This window comes from Mauremys mutica, chromosome 19, assembly GCF_020497125.1.
Source record: "Mauremys mutica isolate MM-2020 ecotype Southern chromosome 19, ASM2049712v1, whole genome shotgun sequence".
In the NCBI taxonomy this organism is placed as follows: Eukaryota; Metazoa; Chordata; order Testudines; family Geoemydidae; genus Mauremys; species Mauremys mutica.
In genome coordinates, this window is record NC_059090.1 from 15,508,774 (window position 1) to 15,532,048 (window position 23,275).

The 23,275-nt window shown below is 42.0% G+C and overlaps 1 protein-coding gene across 13 annotated transcripts in view; it reads left to right on the plus strand.

Annotated features, from left to right (window-relative positions):
* Positions 1-23,275, plus strand: part of PITPNM3 (PITPNM family member 3) — a 363,555-nt gene that overhangs the window by 318,676 nt on the left and 21,604 nt on the right. For all 13 annotated transcript variants that reach the window (XM_044993505.1, XM_044993503.1, XM_044993507.1 and 10 more), the window contains 3 exons: positions 5,147-5,317; positions 16,452-16,646; positions 17,647-17,795. In XM_044993505.1, the coding sequence (XP_044849440.1) occupies positions 5,147-5,317; positions 16,452-16,646; positions 17,647-17,795 (515 nt within the window). The remainder of the gene's footprint in view (positions 1-5,146; positions 5,318-16,451; positions 16,647-17,646; positions 17,796-23,275) is intronic.

Genomic DNA, 23,275 nt, shown 5'->3' on the forward strand with positions numbered 1-23,275 from the left:
GCAACTTGCGTGTTTACTACCAATCTGATATTTGTACTTTCAAATCTCTTACAATACCCCAGTTTTTATTGGTTTTAAGGCCCAATCCAGCAATGTACTTAAGATGCTGCTTAACTTGAAGCACATGAGTCGTCTTATTGTCTTCAGTGGGGCTACGCCAGGTACTTAGATGCTTTTCTGGATCAGGGCCATAGTCTTCTAATCTCTCTTGCTTTCAGTCCTTCTCTCCTCACTGGCCGAGTACAATGCTGGAACAGTGTAACCGTCATCGCTTCAGGCACTCTGGAATACTGAGTAGCAACATGCTGCTAAATTAACAGACAGTAGTTTGAACTATTACAAATTATTTCTCCCAATTAGCTCTCTCAATATCCTCTCTCAAATATCCTGCAAGGAGCTCCTGCTGAGAGCAACCTTTCTGGCCAGTATTTCAAAGACATTTCCAGCACGAGCAGAGTCTACGTGCAACGTGAAGTGTTGTCAGTCCTCAGAGGGAGGTTCTTGTTAGGAGAATTCCATAGGGGGGGGAAAAAAAGTTGAATCATTGTGCTGCCAAAAGGAAAATGTGTGACCAGAAGGCTCCTGTCATGCATCTGGCTGAAGTTAGTAAAGTGGTGGAGTCAGAGTCACTTCTCATTCAGATGAGAGGTAGAGAGCAGAAAACATGAAAAATATAAGGCTAGACGTCCTTTCGTTTTTTATTTAAAGTTTTGAGTCCACGGGCAAAGGAAAATTTGCCCAATGCGTTGTATATTTCCTGCTGCAGAATAGGACCGCATGGCGTAGTGGGATGCTGTATGTCTACATACAGAATATATATAACATCTGTCATGTGCCCAGGCATCATAGATTTGAATGTTGATTTTTCTTCTGTGGTAGTAGGAATCTAGCTAAAAAGTGAACTTTGGTTCCAATTTTTGCTATCCTTTCAAGGGGTCTTCTATTTCCCCCTTCCTCCCCCATTCAACATTCCCCTGACACTCCATAGCAATTTTTAATGTCCTCTCCTGCAGTTAGTTCTTTCTTTGCTCTTCCAATTGTCTAGTCACAGTTCTCGTCCTCTAAATCACAAATCATTTACAGCTCAATTTCATACTCTTCCGCCTTCTATGTTCCTCATTCAGGGTTTTCTAGTCCATAAAGCTTTCCCAAAGTTTGATATTCTCTAGTACTCACGCTCTTCTGAGCATGCAGACCGTGGCCTCAGAGCTTTATGGGTAACTTTTTTCATCTAAAGCTGACCAATTACTTTAGCTAGTTACCTCATTAAGTATTCGGAACTCAATCCATAGAACTGCTGAAATGGATGCATCTCATGGTCTTTCCAAAATAATGTCAGTGACCAGAAACTCAGTAGGGACTAGCAAAGTTTTCTACTGGATCATCTACTTGGAGCACTGCAGACAATCCCTTAAGGACAGTGAAAGCTTTGCACTGAGTTTTAACTTGTCATACTTTGAAAATGTTCAAAGAACTACAATTTTTTTTAAAAAGACCCCAAAATGGCAATTATAGAAACACAGCAGCCATTCTGTAAGTATTTAGTCCTTACAATCCAGTTATGCTCCCTCAAACATTCACACAGGGAGCATAAAAAATGGACAGAGGAAATAGAACCAGAACATATCAGATAAGGTTACACATTCAGTTACACTTTAGTAATATAGGCAAATGATATGCAATGAATAATACATAAAACATCTGATAGGCTAATGAGCAGCCCATATTCAGGTACTAATGGGAAGGGGGAAAGAGTGTCTTTAGCAAACACTCTGATTATCTCCTCCCACTCCCAGTTGTTTGATGCTAAAAGAACTTCCTGCTGGAATAAACATGCAGCGGACATCAGCGCAGGTTTTGGACTTCCCATACCTGGGAAACATGGCATTAGACACAGATCATAAACCAGACACGTCACAAAGTGGGCCTAGGGAAGGGCCAAAGTTTGGCCGGAAGACCCCGGAGAAGGCTTTTAATTTAATGACAAGAAACCTCCTGAATGAAACAAATGTCTCACCACCTCCAGAGTGAGTCAGTGGAACATGATGCAATTCACAGTGACAGAAGAGATCCCAGCTTGCCAGAACTCGATCAGACATTAAGGGAAGGATAGTCCCAGAGTACAGGATCTGCATCTCCATGACATACAACTCAGGAGAATAGGTTTTTTTTCCTCCAGGTGAACTAGAGAGGTCATTAAAAGAAAGGGGTGAACTTTAAAGCCTACACTGTATTTTAGAAATTTGTCAATGAATCCATGAACTACTTACTACTCCTTGCACCAACACAGTCACTCCTGGAGATGCCTGACTGGGGAAAAATTTTCAGTAATGGCCATTGTTGTTGCCTGCTGGCTTCTGCCCATGCAACGGATTCACCTATAAAGTAGATGCTTACCCGTTTCTGTGAATTCCAAATGCAGAGGCAGCCATACGGTGGTGACCACCTACCTGACGTGCATGCACAAGCCATAGGCTGAATAGGTGCCTACTTTGTAGGGCTGCAGTCAACTGCACCTATCTAAATAGAGGCTAACTGAAAAGATGATGATTTGATGGCTTATTTGAGGTCACATGTGGTTTGGCTGTTTAATTCAGGTTAGCCCTGACTGGACAGAAATCTGGTTTAAGTTGAATGTGGTCCAACTTAGGAAGTACAGTTGATAGGTGCTTGGTGCAGTTTAGACATAGTTTCAGAACTTGGACCCAGCTCTGGGAGGTAAATGCCTAGCAACGGACATGCTTTTGCTTAGACACGTTCGTGAACTGAAACCTTCATGAGTGATTATTTTTAACAGCCTGTTCTTGATAAGAACACTTAAACATTCATTTTCTCATTACCCTGAGAACCGATGAGGAGGCTACCGACTATGTCTGAACATTCTGCCCTGCTGTTCCTGGCACAGCATCCTGCCTGTATAAAGTGAATAATACCTCAAGCTATTGCTACAGTCTGGCTGGGGCAGTACCATCACATTGATTGTCCATGGGGATTCTTTAAGAGTCAGATCATGGTGCCATTGTCTTGACTGGTACCATCATTTGGCCCTAAATGCCAACTAGACTTGCAGCTTATATGGCATGGATTTTCAAAGCCCAAATATCAGCAGGGGAGGCCTACAAAGCCTGTCAAGCTTCAGTGTTTTCCAACTTAACTCTTTCATTCCTCTCCCAAAGAGCACATGCGGCTGAGGAATGTGCGGTGCCTGAGCCAACGTACGTCACATTTTATCCAGCGGCTGGCTGAAGACGTCAGCTGTCACCATGTGAAACTTTTGAGAACGATAGTAAGCCTATGTGTTGTTCTCATTTCCTTCTCTAATTTGAGCCTGTTATCTTAGGAGCCCTCTCCTCAGGACAAGCTCCATCAGAAAACCCTGCAACACAGAGTAATTGAGCGTAAGCAGATTCCTTCAGAGTCGTTCTCAAGTTAACAATCAGTCTGGCATATGGGTTTTCCCTTCTGGGTAAAAGCAGCCTAAAGACTATTTCTGCAACATGGGGCCGGATTCTCAACCCTAATTCCATTCTCTTTCTGGAAGATGTGTCCCAGACTGCAGGGTGAGGGAAGATACACAAACAATATTCTTCTGTAAGATGGAGTCACAGTTCAAAGATGGTTGAGAACCACTGCCCTATTTCATTGGGAATCCTTTCAGAAGGAAGTGGGAAATGTGGGAATCTTTCATCGTGACTATTAAAACTGATATGAGATGAGGTAAGGATGGTCTAGTGATAAGGATGATAGCTTGGGATTTGGGGACCTGCGTTTAAGTACCTGATCCGCTACAGACTCCTTGTGTGACCTAGGGAAAGTCACTGAGGGAGTTAAGGGCCTGAACACCTTTGAGGATCTGGGCCTTTGCCTCTATGCTTCAGTTCCCCATCTATCAAATGGAGATAATGGCACTTCCCTACCTCCCAGGTGGGTTGTGACAATAAATACATTAAAGATGATGGGGTGATGGAGTGCCCCAAAACAATTTGTTTTTCCCCCTCCGTGGTGTTTACAACACCAGCACTTGGATGATGTTCAAGAATAATGTTGCACAAACAAATGAGCCTTAAAGAAAAGCACCATGCATGTTATCAGTTTTATAGTATCAGTGGAAGAGAACAGTAATAAACTGTAACAGAAAAGATTTTAGAGATTATTATATTGCACAGCAGTTTGGAAAACATTAAGGGACTGATCCTGTTCATGGAGTTCAGTGGGAGCCGGCATAATATTCCCAAACATCTGTTATAAGTACTTTAATCCGTTCTTTACTCCTACAGTTAATGAATTGACTGTTGTAACATATTTGTGCTGCTGTAATATACTAAGTCTATTAGCGTAATTAGCCCATAATGGATTGATCTGCTAACACTGGAGAGGTTCACAGTGATCCAAATGCAGTTTGGTTAGATGGGAAGAGACTACACCTGCTGGTTTACAGACCCCAGCAGCCGTCTATGATCACCCATTTGAGATGTCTCTATCTCAGTGCTGTTCATCCAATTGAAAGAGTGCCTCATTAGCTGAGCGAGCGGGTGATTTTCAAACATCCATTTACAATTGCTGTCTGAATTTCTCAGTAGCTGCCTCTCTCTAGCAAATATTACAAGCCACGCTCTCCTGTTTTAATGTGTGCAGTTTCATTTTATGCATGAACTTCAATAAATTGACTTCTGAAGCTGCCTTGCTTCACATACCCACTCCAGCTTTCATCTCCATTTCAATCCTCCCGATTTAATGCGCCCATCAAATAGTTTTGCCTTTAAATATTCCAAGCAGAGGATGCCTCATGCTTTTTGTAGGTGAAATGTTTGATAATATATTTAGAAGGTTTTAAAACTTTATTGACTTTCTGGCTTCCATTGATTTCAAAGGCTGGCCTTAGCCTCAGCAGGTTGCCTGTTTCTCAGACTGTTATCCCTTTGCAAAATTACCTTTCAGCAAAGCTCACTTCATCGCCAAAGGAGTATGAAACAATTTAGTTGAAGAATCTCCTGCCTTTTGACTGTGTGTGTAGTTTGAGCTATTGTTTGTTTGTAGAATTGAAGGGACTGTATATTTAATCACATCCCCAGCTAGACCTCTCGAAAGATATATGTGAGCAACCCCTCAAGATGCAATGCTGATCTCTGTCTCTTTCTTGTTCCAGTGTGCCAGGTCCGTCCAGCTTGCAGCCAAGTGTACAGTTTCTTTCACTCTGCTGATCCCTCTGCCTCCAGGCTTGAGCCATTGTTGGAGAAAAAATTCCACCTCTTGCCTCCATTTAACGTCCCAAGGTACCAGAGATTTCCACTGGGAGATGGAAGATCACACCAGTTAGGTATGATAAAGATTTCATATAGTATTGCTTGGATTTCATATAGTACTGCTCCTACCCCATTAGTCTCTTGAGCTCTTCATCTACCCTGTTCAAGAGGATTTTAGATACAGATACAACCAGCATACTGATAGTCAGATAACTTTAGGGAAGGAGGGGTATTGCTTTACTCTGTAGTTATAAGCCCAAAGGGATGCAATGAAAGACACAGGGCTCCTAAAGGTGTGCTTTCCTGCGCTCTTTGTGCCACTTCATAGCCCTTTCTTTCATGTACTCTTACTGCAACTTAGGTGTCTGCCTACTTCAATATTTCTAATAGTGTGGAAAGTGCTGACAAAAAAGAAATTGTAAAAAAAAAAATTAAAACTAAACATTTTTGGGGTTTTGATGAAAAATCCATTTTTGAGTACAGCAGACACAACCATTTTGTTCCTTTTTGTTAAAAACCCAGTTTTGCATCAGGGAAAATGTTTGGACTGAACGTTTTTGACCAGACCCTCTCTCTAACTCTAATAGCTTCCGTAAATACAACAGAGATCCAGGTTCATCGTAGGAGGAATGCGGTGTGTTCACTTACCGCATGTGAACAATGCCTTGTTTACTATGAAAGAGTCCTCCAAAGCCAGTTTTATAAAATAGTTAGGTTGGCTACTGAAAACAGAGCAAAATCCTTTTTAAAAACACTAATCCTACGTAGATACAACAGAAACCTAGTTAAGTACATTACCAGTAAACACTTACCTAAGTGTACATGGGTATTTCAAATGTCATTGTGCTATATTATTTGTAACTGACTCATCCCACTTACCGCCTAAGAGATTGTTCTTTAAACAAAAAAAAATATTAGATGGAAAATAGATAAAGTGTAAATTTGTGCAATTGCTCTTTTCCTAGATAGCTTGCCATGATCTAGCCAGGGTGGATAGAATGCATATCCTGTATGTATGTCTGAATCCAGAGGAAAATAAAAGTGGAGAGGAGGGATTGTGCCATATTTGACTTTGTGAAAAAGTCACACGGAGATGAAGCATTCTAACTGATAAAATGGTGCAAAAACTCTCTTAATCACCCACAATTTATTCTCCTTTTTTTTTTGTTACAAATCCCAGACATAAATTCAATCCTAAGCAGGATATTTCAAAAGCCATTTGCGACTCAGAGCTCGGAAGGTAATGGAGTGAAATGGCACAGTTTTGTGTCTGTTGAATTCATGAGAACACAAATCAGTGCAGCCCTGTTTTCCTCATTCAATAACATAGCTATAAATCCAACATCAGTCTTGTTTGCTAAACCATGTGCTGGGTCCAAGGTATAAATAAACTGTGGTATATTTGATGCCGATTAACTTCATGTTTAAGAAGCTACAGCAAATCTGAAGTTATGCCATTTCACAATGAAAACAATCATATGTTTAACAAAACTTCAGATGAACTGAGTTCCATCTATTAACCCAAAATAACAGTACTAATGCAGGGCACTACCATTTATCCATTACTGGTTATTTAACAAACACAATGACTTAAATGGATAACACAGAGGTTAATGCTTTAATCTAGTATCAGTCAAGTGTTGCTAGATTTAATGTCAGCCTTTTTATAGTAGCTAAAATACTGATTCTCCTAACGTTACTTAATGTGTAGCTTTGACAAACAGCTTAATGTCAACTTTCAATAATTTCATGGAGAAACTCAGTTAAATCACGACAGGGTTTTTTCATTTGAAATTATAGATTTCTTTTCCCAACAAGGTTAAACTGGGCCACATTTTTCATTACAGTTAAATGATGCCTACATAAGTGTATTCAGGGATAAAGGAATTATAACAAACCAAATGGAATAGTTTTACCACTTTGAACATGAGTAATAATTGAGATCCATCCACCATGACGCTATTGTGTATTTTTGTTCAATCCCCTAACTATGCTGAGTGGGTCTGGTGGAAATAAGAGAGCAAAGGTCAGGTATAGAGCTGGTCAAAGTGTTTTAAATGAAAAGCAGATTCCCAAATACTTTGCATGTAGAAATTAATTTCTCTATAGCAGATCATCTTGCCATAGTTCTGCTCTGTACTTAGACAATCATTGGCAATCCCAAAGCTAGGGAACATGAATGGCATGAAATCATATATCCCATCATGCTTCTCTAAGAATATAAGAACGGCCATACTGGATCAGACCAAAGGTCCATCTAGCCCAGTATCCTGTCTTCTGACAGTGGCCAATGCCAGGTGTCCCAGAGGGAATGAACAGAACATAACCTGAAGTGATCCATAACCTGTCGCCCATTCCCAGCTCCTGGCAAACAGAGGCTAGGGACACCATCCCTGCCCATCCTGGCTAACAGCCATTGATGGACCTGACCTCCATGAATTTATCTAGTCCTTTTTTGAACCCTGTTATAGTCTTGGCCTTCACAACAGCCTCTGGCAAGGAATTCCACAGGTATAGCGTGCATTGTGTGAAAAAATACTTCCTTTTGTTTGTTTTAAACCTGCTGCCTATTCATTTCATTTGGTGACCCCTAGTTGAAGTGTGATTTACTCCTCCTAACACAAACTTATTTACTTTCTCCACACCAGTCATGATTTTATAGACCTCTATCCATATCCTCCCTTAGTTGATTCTTTTCCAAGCTGAAAAGTCCCAGTTTTATTGCTCTCTTCTCATACGGCAGCCATTCCATACCCCTAATAATTTTTGTTGTTCTTTTCTGAACCTTTTCCAAGTCCAATATACCTTTTTTGAGATGGGCGACCACATCTGCACACAATATTCAAGATGTGGGCGTACCATGGATTTATATAGAGGCAATATTATTGTCATGGGATCTCACCCCCACTTTGAGCTTGTGGGTTCAAAGATGGGGACCCGCAGGTATTCTCCCCCCACCCTAACCCTTAGGGTAGGATTCCTTCTCGCTGCCACCAGTCAGGTTAACGTGTCTGACGCACTGCCTGTCCCCCAAGCTTCCCCTGGGGAACCCAGATTCAAACCCCTTGAATCTCTACACACAGGGAAGCAGCCCACTTCCCCCCTCCCTCTCCTGCTCTCTCTCTGCTTGGAGACAATCCTTGTCTCCACAGAGTGGCGCCTAGCTTCCTTCCCCTGAATCCACAGGTAAGGAACTTAACCAAGTCCTGAACTTAAAAGAGTTTATTAAGAGAATAAAAGAAAAGAAGAGAAAAAATACACAATCTCTATGAATCCAAGATAGACATTCATAGGGTCTAATCTTATTAATCCCTGGAGAAATTTCTCCCTTTTCCTCAGTACAAACAATACAGGCAAAATTACGAATAATCAATGCAAACACACAGAATTGCAGACACAGGATTCTTATATGCAATTACCCAGTTCTTTTAATACTCACTAGCTTGAATAGAAGAAATTAGTTCAGAAAGATGAGCAGACTTGGTTAAGCGTCTGGTCTGGTGTAGGTCCAGACGGCTAAGAACTCAGAACAAAGAACACAGAGACCCAAGTTCCCGCTCTCTGGGATTTTCAAATTCTCTTCCCTGATTGGTCCTTTGGTCAGGTGTTTCACCAGGTCTGTGTTAACCCTTTACAGGTAGACCTTAACCCTTAACTAACTACTTATGACAATTATATTTTCTGTCTTATTATCTATCCCTTTCCTAATGGTTCCTAACATTCTGTTCACTTTTTTGGCTGCCGCTGCACATTGAGTGGATGTTTTCAGAAAACTATCCACAATGACTTCAAGATCTTTCTTGAGTGGTAACATTGTTTAGACCCCATCATTTTATAGGTATAATTGGGATTATGTTTTCCAATGTGCATTACTCTGCATTTATCAACACTGAATTTAATCTGCCATTTTGTTGCCCAGTCACGAAAGATGCTTTTGTAGCTCTTCGCAGTCTGCCTGGACTTAACTATCTTGAGTAATTTTGTATCATCTGCAGATTTTGCCATCTCACTGTTTACTCCTTTTTCCAGATCATTCTTTGTGTGCCTCAGAAATTTTTTAAAGTCTGTTGGATGTGCCTCCTCGGATATGTGAGATGTGTTTGTTTGGGTTTTTGGCAGTCTGTGTTATCCAACTGTTGTCTCCCTCCAGTATAAAACATAACACAAATCTGAGCTAAGATTTGTAAAGCATTCCTATGCTCAATGGGCAAGATTATGAATTATGCAGCAGCCTGACTGAGAGGCTTTTCAGTGAATATAGGTTCAGCTGCAGACACTTCCCCACTGTGTACAGTTGGCTTTATTTCACTACTTAGTGCAGAAGACTCCAAATAGTTTGAATTGCTGTTAATATTCTCTCACCCATCCAGTTCCCTGTTCAAAGGTGCATCTCTCTTCATTTTTATTTATTATTTATCTCTTCATCTCTATTAATATCCTGGAAGCTGCTCTGGATTTGTCTAATGTAGCTACAGCCTGTAGGTGCTAACTCCAAAGTACTTATTCCCAGGCTAATATAGAGGGCTGGATTCTCAATGCAGATTCTTTTTTAGAAGCATCTTTCTGCACCAACACTGAATAGTGTCTGGAAATGCTGTCATTTAGACACCTTTCTACATAAATGTCCTAGCAAATCAGGTATGTAGACATCTAAATGGCAGGACTTGTGCCTTCCAAAAAAGAAGACCATGTCAAGATCCCTTTAAATATCTGGCCCATAGAATACTTCTATAGGACTGGTAGCAAAGATACAGGATACTGAATTAGTGCAGCCGTGCTGTCTTTCATGGTGGTCCCATTTGCTCTTTCAAGCTATGCAGATTCAGATAGTGAATGCTTGAAGGGGAGACCTTGCCAGTGCTTCACGGTGTGGTGTTGCTGATTTAGTAGTAGCAGATCTTCTTTCTGGGATCACGTTGAACCCACTTCCCAGAACGTTCTTACAAGGCCAGCGTGAAGCTCGAGGTGCTGTCTGTTGCAAGAGTTGTAAAACAGAGTCTCTGAACTCTTGTGATTATAACAGATTCCATGGAACTTTTTGCATTAATCCCAGAATAACTGGAAACTCCAAGTTCACCTCCTGGCTTTAAATCTATGTAGACTTAAGTTGTTGCCATGTTTTACCCCAAAGTGAGCTGTATTTAAATGAAGGATGAAATCCTCTCATTTAATTTAAACAAAATAAAAGTGCTTTGGGATCATCTTTTGGAATTAAAGGTGCTATATGAATATGGGATTCATTCTGTTGATTACATGGATTTTTCCTTCCTGTGGCAGACCAACTTGCAATATCCTTTATGTAAAGTGCAAGTCTTAAAACTGGAAGGTTTCATGGCCCTAATGGAGAGGCCTAATCCCATGCATTTCCTGATGTTTATATTGCTTTCCAAAACTTCCTTTCCTGATAACCCTTCATATTAGAAAAGAGACTCTTCTCCAGATCCTCTGTTTCAGAAGAGTTGGAACATAGTTAAAAATGAGAATGGTTCTATTGTAACTGTGGGCTTAGCATTCTTAACTGGTGCCGTTATGTGAAAAGGTAATGAATCTGGAAACCCAATTGAAGTGGCTATCACCAGAAAGAGAACGTCATGATGTGACTCACAGGAAAGATGTAGATAAATCAAGCTGGAGAACATGGTGAAAATTGAGTTTACTATAGCTACCTTCCAATTCTTGCTAACTGAATGACTCTCTAAGGGCTAGTCTACACTTACGAGCCGGGTCGACGCGGTGAGTTCGACTTCTCGGAGTTCGAACTATCGCGTCTAATCTGGACGCGATAGTTCGAACTCCGGAAGCGCCGCGGTCGACTCCGGTACTCCACCACTGCAAAAGGCGGTGGCGGAGTCGACCTTGGAGCCGCGGACTTCGATTCCGCGGCGTCTGGACGGGTGAGTAGTTCGAACTAGGGTACTTCGAATTCAGCTACGCTATTCACGTAGCTGAATTTGCGTACCCTAGTTCGACCCCGCTTCTTAGTGTGGACCAGCCCTAAAAGACTTAATGCCCACTGCACTGTGTGTAGGATTAAGCTTGAAACTTTCAGATCTCTAAATCTACTCAAAGGGTCCATTTTACAATGTTAATTTATGTCATCACTTATATGCATATCAAATCTCTGCCCGCATTGATCTGTTCCTACTGTCTATTATTATTCTGGTGAGCCACCATTGTTTCACAAGCAACATAAAAAGAACGTGTTGAGTTTCAGTAAAGCAAAGTTGTCTCCTTGCGTTTAATAGTGATCAAGACTGACCTTTGTCAGATGAATGTTTGACAATCACCGGGGCTTGGCTAGCCTTGAGAACTGTTCCTTTTCTTGATGATTACTCATTTGACTGCAAGTATCAATACAGTTGCTAATGTAGATGTGATTACCTTGTTAGGCTATTGATTTATCAAGGGCAATTTCAGTAAGAAAAGAAATGGAGATACTTGAAATGTATGGGACAATGAAACATGATATATGAAAAGGTAGGAGAATAAATGTAGAATCGGTTTAATGTCTGCTATATCTTCTACCAGTGGACTGCATCCCAAGTGCAGGTGTGTAGATCAAGCCTAGTAACCCTAACCCAACCCTATCGAAACCCAACTGTTATCCTAAAAGGACTACGGCTAGAGCCACAAAGTAGCTTTGTTGGACTTAGGCACCTAAAGTGCCTAAGTGGTGAAAATATTACCTCATCCACCTGGGACCAATACAGCTACGCTGCATAAAGTAATGTTGGTACTTTTCTTCTGAGATCCTTTTAGAGAGGCATTCTGTTAGAAGTCACACTTTATATCCAGTTCACCAGGATGGCTTACTGGGACAGTAACAGCAAGAAAGTTATTCTTCATCTTTTCACATTCTCTAGCCTTCCCTTAACCACACACAGATTGTCCTGCCCAGGGCCGGCTTTATGAACGGTGAGGCGGCACTTCGGTGGCGGAGGGGTCCTTCCCTCGCTCCGGGTCTTCCACGGCACCGAAGGACCTCCTGCCGCCGAAATGCTGCCAGAGCCCTGGAGCGGACGACCCCCACCCCCACCGAAATGCTGCCGAAGACCCAGAGTCGACACACACACACACCCCTGCCGCGGGTGAGTAAAAAACAAAAAAATTTAAAGAGACACCTACGGCATGGGGCCCTCTTAGGCACGGGGCCCGATTCCAGGGAATCGGCTTAAAGTCAGCCCTGATCCTGCCCTTCTGCTTTAGCAGGATTCCTTTGTAAGAAGGTTTTCAGTGTGGTGCGAGGAAACTCAAAACACTGTATGTTCCCATGGAAACTACAATTCAGCATATTCTCTCCAAACCTCATCTTCTGTTATTTGGTGCTAGACTTTAATTGCTTTCCCTGGCTCAGTTGTGATGGGGTTCGGTTGCTGTCTCTTCCGGTTGAGATGTTTGGGCTGAAATGAAAATAAGCCAGACTCTCTCAAATGGTTTCAGTGTGTGTTCACAGGAAACCCATTATGCTGTGTTTCTTTCAAGTATTATCAGTTCCAATAATGTACAGAAAATTTAAGCTTCAGATGCATTTTTTATGGGGAAGTTCTATTATGCCCTTTAAAAACTGGGGCTTATCATGACTGCGTGGGCAGGCCCATTGCATTCTCCTCTGTGTGAATGTGATGAAATAGTTGTGGTGTTCAGTACAATGGAAGCTGGTGACACCTGGATGTGGGAAGGCAAACCCAGCACATTAGTATTATTTCTACGACAATGAGATCTGGGTCCCACCATGCTAGGCACTCTACAGACAAGTGGTAAAAGAGAATCTGAATAGACAAGACAGAGTGGGAGCAGAAGTAACTTACCCAAGGTGACACAGAACTTGGATCTCCTGAATCCCTGTCAAGTTCCCTTTGCAGTGGTTCTCAACCCGCAGCCTGTGGTCCATTTGTGACCCAAGCAGCACAAAGCTGCGGCCCATGTGACAGTCTCAGGGCCATACAGATAGTGTATATATTGTGTGGATACAGCCCACGTAACACATATGCGGCCCGCAATGGTAAATAGGTTGAGACCCAGTGCAATAGACCATTCTGCATCCATTGCTCTGTTCTCTGGACTGAGTCCCATTTTCTACTCTTGCCAATATCACTAGGGGTTTGTGATGTCCACCGAAAAACAAGGCAGGTTCTGCCCACCTTGTCTGCTCTTGATCAGCGTTCCTCCCTTACCGTACATCCCATCCAACTGGTTACCAGGTGTGCTTTAACACTTGGTAGCTGGTACTGTAACCACCTTAAGATGCCTGCCCTTCATATGTGTATTCAAGATGGACAAGCCACTTTAAAGAAAGTGTTACTGGTCACACTTTATATTAATGGCACATTTATAAATAGTTGATAAATGTTATGCGCATGTTACAGGCCTGGGTAGTATGTGTTATAGATGGTTATAAGAACATCACTAGAAGGTGGTGTACAAGGTTATAAGCCATTGTGATAAGCAATCTATTGACTTGTGGCTTTAACTATCCTTGACACGATTAGTAGATATTTTAATAAATTTTGTCTTTATAAGCTACTTATAAATGTGTCTTTAATTTAAAGCATGACTGTTATTACTTATTTGTATTCTGGTAATGCCCACAATATTAAGCACTGTCCACATAGATGGAGAAATGGTATCTGCCCCAAACAGCTTACAATCTAAGAAGACAAGCCGCATACGAAGGATGGGGGAAATGCGCCATCAGAATTGTTTTTTTTAATATATTTCATATTTGTGGGGTAGGGATGTTGGTCTATATATTAAATAAATACACATTAACCATGCTCAGCTGTGCTGCAAACTGTCCATTGGTAGTTGGCCAGTCCTTTTACAAGAGTCACAAAGAAGCAAGAATTCTGTATGTTGCAGACATGCCTACAGTCCACTCTCTAAAGCATCACTGTCACACAGTTACGGAATTGGTTTGATAGTATCAGGGGAATAAAGAAATCAACATCACGGGAATAATGTCAGTCTCCTACACCTTGCTCTTCCATGAATTGGTACTGCCTAGATAATCTGAGGGTGAAACTCCCATTCACTTCAATAGACTCATAGACTTTAAGGTCAGAAGAGACCATTATGATCTTCTCGTCTGACCTCCTGCATGACACAGGCCACAGAATCTCACCCACCCACTCCTGTAACAAACCCCTGACCTATGTCTGAGCTATTGAATTCCTCAACTTTTGGTTTAAAGACTTCAAGGTGCAGAGAATCCTCCAGTAAGTGACCCGTGCCCCAAGCTGCAGAGGAAGGTGAAAAACCCCCAGGGCCTCTGCCAATCTGCCCTGGAGGAAAATTCCTTCCCGACCCCAAATATGGCGATCAGCTAAACCCTGAGCATGTGGGTAAGACTCACCAGCCAGATACCCAGGAAAGAATTCTCTGTAGTAACTCAGATCCCACCCCATCTAGTGTCCCATCACAGGCCATTGGGCATATTTACCGCTAGTAGTCAAAGATCAATTAATTGCCAAAATTAGGCTATCCCATCATACCATCCCCTCCATAAACTTATCAATAGGGCCTGGAAAGATAACATATCTCATCATTTTCAAAGCAGTCCTATTGTGCTGTCCGTATTTAGCCCTGTAATAATTAGCACAAAAACTTGTCTGTGTGTCTAATAGACTTCACCATATTTGGGCTATTTCGTATTTAGCTTCCCAACTGGGACTATTAGGATGCGCACTATGCAGCAATCAAACAGAGCAATTAAAGTAGTGAGATATGTAGAAAGAAACCTGTTTCTTCTTTTATTCTAGGGTAACGATTTTAGTATCAGACGTTTTACTATTATTGTATAGGCTGAAAATCATTTCAACTACTTCTCGGTTGGAATAGGTCAGCAGTAAAACCACTTGCTCATGATCTTTTATTGCATCCAGAGAGGACTCCTTAAACCTGTTTACTTCTGTCACACTTCCTTTTATTTGCAATCATTTATTTTTGGTGGAAAATCAGGCAGTATTTGGGCAAAGCTAATGGACGTTAATGCAATAAGTTGGAGCGTATGAGATGAGTCAGAAAATTCAATCTCGAAGAAAGATGCTCACATGAATCTTTCACAGTCAATGAATGACCATCGGGATTCCATTAATTTAATAACAAGAGTTTCATTTTTCCATTGGAAAAAGGCATCTTTGTGATTTAATAAACTTTAAAACTAAAATTGGAGTGGAAAACACGGGGGGAAGGGAACCCAAAATCCACTGAGTGTGAGAATGTCCCCATCTTCCTGAACTACAGGAAATCATGTATAGCAATGCAAATAATAATGTACCATTGTTGAAGTGGCATGTAGCACTGGCACTGATTAATTGTGTACCACGTCCAATGGGGTGAAATTCACCCCTGTGGAATGGGCTAGCATGAGGCCTATGCACCATATGACTCACTCAAGTCTTATTTTAAGGAATTAGACAAGGTTTTGCAAAGGAGCCTAAGGGAGTTAAGCCAAGATATTCAGATCTGATTAGTGATTTTTGGATGCCTCAATTTTTGGGTGCCCAGTCTGAGATACCTTAGAGAAATGGTTCTCACGCAGAGGTCCGGGGTCCTTGGGGGGCTGTGAGCTGGTTTCACAACGTCCAGCAAAATAAACCAGAGAGCTGGGCTGGCGTTAAACTCTGTGAGGCCAAGGGCAAAAAGCCGAATCCCAAACCCTGCTGCCTTGGGCTGAAGCTCAAGCCTGAGCAATTTAGTTTTGCGGGGCCCACTGTGGCATGGGGCCCTGGGCAATTGCTCTGCTTGCTACCCTCTAATGCCAGTAATGTCATCTACTGAAAAACAGTTGTAGCACAGGTAGGCCATGGAATTTTTATAGCATGTTGGTGGGGATGGGAGGGCTCAGAAGAAAAATAAATAAAAAAAAAAAAAGGTGAGAAACCCCTGCCTTAGAGGAGCCAGATTTTCTAAGAGCTAAGCAGCCACTGTCTGAAAATCAGGCCCGTTTGAGATGTAGCTGGTCACAGAAATTGAGGCATCCAAAATCATGTAGTCACTTTTGAAAATCTAGGCCTAAGGCAGCCAATTCTCATTGAATTTCAGTGGGAGTTGGTAGCTTCCTTCATATAGGCTCCTTAGCTGGTTCTTGCTCTCTCCAGAGTGAACCTCACCCATAATCTTTATTCAGGCAAATTCCCACTGACCTCAGTGAAATTGTTAGAAAACAATGTTGTTCTTCTCTTTGATTTTCATGTTTAAAACATGCAGCTGACACTCTTCACAACCAGAGCGCCCTGTTTCTTGAGAACATCTCCAGGGTCACACCCTCCTCTCCAGAGACTCCAGAATCTCCAGACACGCTGAGTCAGTCACAAGGCAAGACAAGGAGGACAAGCTTGGTCAGCATGAACAGTGAAACCTCCGGCTCGACAGAGAGCTTGCCATCAGCAAACATCTCCAGCAGTGAGTGAGGCTTTGTGGTGGTTATTTCTGATACAGTGTCCATCCTTCCATCTGCCTCAGGCCTATGGAGGTTTATTTTGAAACGGGAATCTTCCATGTCCAGGAATACTAGTAGTGCTTTTAAGGCCTAAAAAGCTAGAATTTTAATTAACCCAGGTTAATGTCCTCCATTTATATAGTTGGGGTTTTTTGCATTTTGCTCAGACAAGGTAATTAAATTGAGGTCATGCTTTTTATTAAGGGTATTTTAAGGGTATTTTTAAAGTCATTTATAAGGAGTAAATTTTAATAGGTGTTATAAGCATGTTCCAATCCTGGATACTGTTGCCCCTTTTTTGACCCAAGCAACTAGTCAAAGTTTGGGTCCCTGTGAGTGTCCCATTTGGGAGGCGAATTTGGTGATAGTCAGGTATTTCTTTGATGCAGATTTGTGTATTTACAAAGAATGTACAAAAGTCCTGTGTCTTAAAGTGCTATAGATAGTTATAAGCAACCTATTGGCCTGCTGGGCAATACTAATCTATAATTGATGAATTTACCCTTTTTGAGAACATCTATTATTCAGAGATGATTAACCCTTTAAGAGCTGTTTGTGAGTGAATTCTTAATATAAAGTGACAAAATAAAACTAGTTAGTTTCATTGTATATGGTGTTAAGACATTGTAACTTATCATTTATCTGATGGCAGCATGCAAAGCCCTCAGTTAGAATCAAGCTGCCATCATGCTGGGAGCTGTGAATATGCTCCCTGCCCCAAGCAGCATGCAACTAATGGTACAATTTGCATTGAAAACACTTGAGCAACTGTTTGAAACCAAATGATAGACTGTTTTTGATTAATGAAAACATTACAATTAATATTAAGCTTTATAATGGCTTTTACAGGAACCTAAATTTTGGGAGAATCTTTTTAACCAAGTTGCCTAAATCAAAAAGCTAGAGATGAACAGGGTGTCTGTTAGAAACGTGGTGCCATATTGCTTGTTTGTTGTTTTGCAGTTACTGCCAAATGGTGGGGAACAAAGCGAATAGATTACGCCCTGTACTGCCCAGATGTTTTAACAGCATTCCCAACAGTGGCCCTGCCCCATCTCTTCCACGCCAGCTACTGGGAATCAACTGACGTAGTGGCATTCATTTTAAGACAGGTAATTTTATCTTGATGTCTGTCTAAAGGAAAACTCAGTTTGACTCAGTAATAATTTGTATCAGACCCCTTTGAATGTTAAGCTATACAGCAACCTTAGTTTGGTGAAAAGTTATTCATCCTTTCCGAGAAACAGGCATTGTCTAGGCACGTGACCGGGAGTCAGGAACATCTGCTTTCCAGTCCCTGCTCTGCCACTGTTCCCAGTGGCATCTCACATTTGTTCTGTTTTGTTTTCAATTTTGCTATCAACTCAGGTAGAGGTCACCTCTTTAGTGTCCAGGTGAGGTATGCTCGTTATATACTATAAGAGAAGGATGCTTTCGTAGCTAGAGCACAGGACTAGAAGTAAGAAGTGGGTTACAGTCTGTTTTGTCATGTCCTCCTTGATCTTTGGGAAGGTATTTGCTTGGCTTCCCTAGGGTACCACCCAAAAGGTGGGGAGGGGAGATCGTACAAAACAAGCGGCAGTGAGAGCTGAATAGTTATCTACAAATCTCTTTGAAGATGAAAAGCACTATATTAAATGAAGAAGAGATGAATTGTCATAAGCTGGCATCTAAAATAGGCACAATAGTAATTTAATTTTCAAGTTACTGGGCTTTAATCAAGGTTGTATTTTTGGATCAGATGTGTCTGCCTCGTCAATATGGCACTGAAATCGCTACTCTTTGGTAACAGAATGTGCTGTTGATACCAGGCAGCACTGATGTACTCTGGATGAAATAATAGGTTGGTCTAATTGGATACTGTGTTTATACGGAGGAGTCTGACCTTTGACTCCTGATCAAATAGGCTCCGAGTGACCAAGACATTAGTCTGACCCCATGATTAGTATGTGTGTGTTTTACCTTTGTTTATCAAGAGTCAGTTGACTTCTGTTTACCTGGGAGAGGATTTTCTAAGGAGTGTAAATGAGGAGGAGGTGCTCTTTGCAGGGTGATCAGCACAGTATAAATACAAGCGCTGGTTGGAATTTTTCTGATGGAGGAGTTACAGCATCGGGAAAATGCCGATTTGATGGAACCAAAATTTTCCCTGGGGATGTGTCGATTCAGCTGATGCAGGTGTAACACACGTACCTCCTGGCTGGGGTGTTCTGTCCCTCCTAGTGGCACCAATTACCACTTAGAGAGATTCATGAGTTTGCTCTACAGCCTTAGCTTTTAGCTCATGCAGTAGAGGCTCTTGCATATAGCTCCAGAGGTCCCAGGTTCGATCCCACCCGCCGACAACTGGGATCTGTCGACGTTCTACAGAGTCTGCCTGTCTGGCCAGCCCATCTGGCCTTCCTGCCAGCCCATCTGGCTCGCTGGATTGGCCAGCTCCCCAACTGCCTGGCTGGCCTACCTGCACAGCTCTCTGGATCCCCAGCTGCCCAGCCAGACATGTTGAAAACTTCCATTTGGTTCTTCTGAAATAAGGTTTATTTATAAAAAAAAAAAACCCAAAACAAAACAAAAAAACCCCCACTTCTGTTGCATGGAAAATTGCACATTTCCAACTTTTCGTTCAGATCTGTAACAAAACCTTTTTTGGAAATGTGCATTTTTCCTTGGAACAGGAATTCCAGTTCCCACACAGATCTAATAACACCTAGGTAGAAAAAGGTACTCGCAAAACTTGCAAGAGATCCACTGGCTCCAGAGAAGCTACCAAAGAAACACTACACATAAATAGTTGGAGTTTTTAATGTCTCTCTTTGACTTTTATTGTCCAGCCAAAGAGCTTCATAACATGAATAAACTGCATCAACGGAGCACTAAAGTCCATTGCTAAATTCTTATGCACGTTCTCAGAGGAGTCATCTGCCTCCAGTTGGTGCAGTAGCTTACCAGCTGATTCTGAATCAAAGCCTATATATTCCTGCCCCTCTACAGTATCAATGTATACTTGTTTTAATTAACTCTGGTTTTATCAGAATTGAGGGGGACCTTTTAGCTTGGACACTGGTGCCAAGATCTGGAAAGAGTTTTTTTTCTTCTTCAACAGTCACCTTTTTCAATGGGTCCTTGCATTTTGTTGAGTGCAGTCCTTATCCCTCAAGTTAATCAAGTGAGTAGGAAGTGTCCCCCATCAGCCTATCACTTGCCTAGCAAGAAGGAACCTAAAAATATCTACAGCTTACACTGATTTAGTAACTTCATGCCATTTCATTTGAACAGAATCCTGTGCATTTTCATAAGAAACCAATGACCTTTAAACATGTCATTATCATGTTCCTTATTCCAGGACAGAGGACAGCTGTAATATAGATACGTCTGGGACTCGGTCTAAAGCCAATCTCAATCTTGAAGTCAATGGAAAGACTTTCACACACTTCCCATCTCTGAACAGAGGAGGGAAGTGTTTCTTGTGCTTGCCCTTATCATTTACTCTTTCTATACATCCTGCATAGCCGTTACGTGTATTTGAGATCGAAAAACCTCAGAGTTCAACTTCTGAAGACCCTCTAATTCTGGGGTTTGTAAACCTTCCTCCCACAGGTCAAATGTTCCCCTCCCCCACGCATGCTGATTCAGTTTCTTTCCACAAGCCTATCTTCTTTTAGCTGGTGTTATGGACTATGAATAGAAGAAAACTTCCAATCCAAAGCTAAGCTGCCAGAGGTAGACATCCTGTATATGCGATTTGTTTTTCAGTTCTCAATTTTTTCTGCCGCCTCTTTTACCTTCCCCCACATTCCTAGTAGTGTCTCTCTTTATTTTTCACTCTGCCTCCCTTCCCCCCCCCACTCCATTAATGAAATACGAACCCACTGCTATTCAAGGTCTGATTCAGAGTCCAGGGGGCTGGACTTGACCTTTCAAGGTCCCTTCCAGTTCTAGGAGATAGGAATTTAAAAATTTAATTTGATTCCCAGAATGTCTGAGTAGTTTGAAAATTATGCAAGACAAGCTTGTGCACGTTGCGGATATGGGTGTGTGTAGGTACATGCATATACACAGTCCGTGTCTAGCAAAACAATCTATCAGATACTGCAGACTTCAGTGTAACTTGTATTTTTTGGGCAAGGTTCATACAAGCATGCCATCCATCACCCTTTGCGCTTAAAATCCAGGGGTTAGAGCCAGTGTTCATAACTTCCCCATTAGAGATTAAGGTAATGGGCCCCTTAGAAATACCTGTGGTAGACAGATTTAAGAGGTTATGCAGATATCTTTCTGAGGATTTCAGCACAAACTTGGCAATAAATGGTCAGAGGCTCTCTCCACAGTGGAATTCTCAAGGCCAGGTGAAGTAAATTTTGCTAGAAACAGTCTCATCGCAGTCAGTTAAAAGCAGCATTTACCCATTAAACAAAACAAATCTCCATTGAAAGGAATAATAGATTTGCTGCTCTCCTTAAAGCAGAGGAGAAGTGGTCACATTCAGAATTTTTTTTTTAGAAAATAATTCTTCAAGTAATAGAATTCAGGTCCCTGATTTTCAACTCTGCAGACGCAGACACATACACACAATTTGTTCTCATTTCCAGTGCTTGTGTCTTACTGCTCCCTCCATCTCCTTCTCCAGCTTTGGACTTTATGCCTTTTTATCATGGCTGGCTCTTCCCTCTTCTATCAAGCACCCTCTCCTTTCCTCTTTCAAATCCCTCCCTATTTCTACTTCTCTCCAAGCAATCCTTCCTACCTTCTCCTCCTCAGTGTCCCCCGACCCGCAGCGTGCAGCTGAGCTGTCGTGCTCTATCTTGACCCGTGTATGCGATTTTTCGTGTGTAATTTGATTATAAGCTTTTCAGGGGCAGGGACTATGTCTCTGAAGTACCATGTAGATTTACAGCACTGTATAAGTGACTAGGTAATACAGGTACAACTTGTTCACTCTGCCTCTATACAGATTCAGGTTAATGAACATTCTGTAGGGCCAAATTGTCTTTGACTGAGCAATGCCCATGGTGAATGGGATTTGTGCTAGTGAATAAATACCCGGTCTAAACTAAAACCCTGGAGTCCTCTATACCTGTTAGACAGTCACTCGTATAGAGTAAAGCCAGTCATGGGCTACCCAGGGCTGCTTGTACTTTGCTTTAGAAATGTACTTATCTTTCCATTAGCAAATTTGATTTTCCTGTTCGTTCTCCCCATAAGATTTTTTGCAAGTTAAGATAACAAATAGCACAGATGTAAACTTCAGGTGAAAGGCTTCCGAAGCCAAATCAGGCCTGTCAGGACTACTTGTATGAGTCAAAAGAACTTCAGTAGGTGTAGTCATGTGAGGAAAGTCAGCAAGACTTGGCTGTCTTTCTTTATGTGGAGAAGAAAAAATCATTGTGGGCTGAATGTTACCATGTCATTTTCTATGAAAAGATATTTTCCTTCCTCTCATACCTCTAAATATTAGAGGGGAAACACCCCTCATCCTCTGCCCCCACCTTTGCAATGCCCTTCTCTCTGCTCATGACACATTATATTTTATAAATGTCAAGACTCAGTGCTCTTCAGTGGTTCCCTTAAAGCCCTTTCCTGAGAGGGAGATAGCAAAGTTGATCAGTACCATTCCTGGAGAAGAGCCCTGTGGGAGCTCAGAAGCTTCTCTCTCTCATCAGCAGAGGTTGGTCCAATAAAAGATATTACCTCACCCACCTTGTCTCTCCAGTGCTATTCCTGTCACTTCTCAAAATAACCCCTCTGTCTGTGAAGCGGGTGAGGTAAAAAACAGTGGACAATTAATTGGTTAGTCAGTTGTTCCAATAACTATAGATGGTTCTTCAGGTGATCCTGCTGAGATTGTTGATGTACTTTGACACAGGCAAGGAACCAATCCATTGGAACAACTGTCTTGGAAACATAGCATTACAAGTAAATAGCTGCCTAGCCTGGACTGGAAAGGAATGCTGGCTTTGCGGTGAACACTGAATTGGAGTCTGAGACCTAGGTTTAATTCCTGTTCCTGTCACAGATTTCCTGTGTGACTTTAAACAAATCACTTAGGGCCAGATTTACACTGGTATTTAGGCGTCTAAAGTTGCAGATGGGTGCCTAACCTGCTTTGGTGTTTTTGTAAATCTGTCAGGCCCCTAATTCCAGTTGAAAGCCACGGGGCTGTATATAGCAGGCTTTTACTCTGGCTTTGGCTACATTTACACTTCAAAGCGCTGCTGTGGCAGCGCTTTGAAGTGCTAAGTGTAGTCAAAGCGCCAGCGCTGGGAGAAAGCTCTCCCAGCGCTGTCCGTACTCCACCTCCCTGTGGGGAATAACGTACAGCGCTGGGAGCCGCGCTCCCAGAGCTGGGGCTTTGACCACACTGGCGCTTTGCAGCGCCGCAATTTGCAGCGCTGGAGAGGGTGTGTTTTCACACCCTGCTGCAGCGCTGCAAATTTGTAAGTGTAGCCAAGCCCTCAGAGGACCTTTCTTTGAGACAGCAGTGGCTGCACTGGCAGGTCTGTGGGTCTCACTAACTTGCATATAAATATATATTTAAAACAAAAGCAAAGCTGAGATTTCCAAAACTGCCCAAGCAAGTTGGGCACCCATCTCT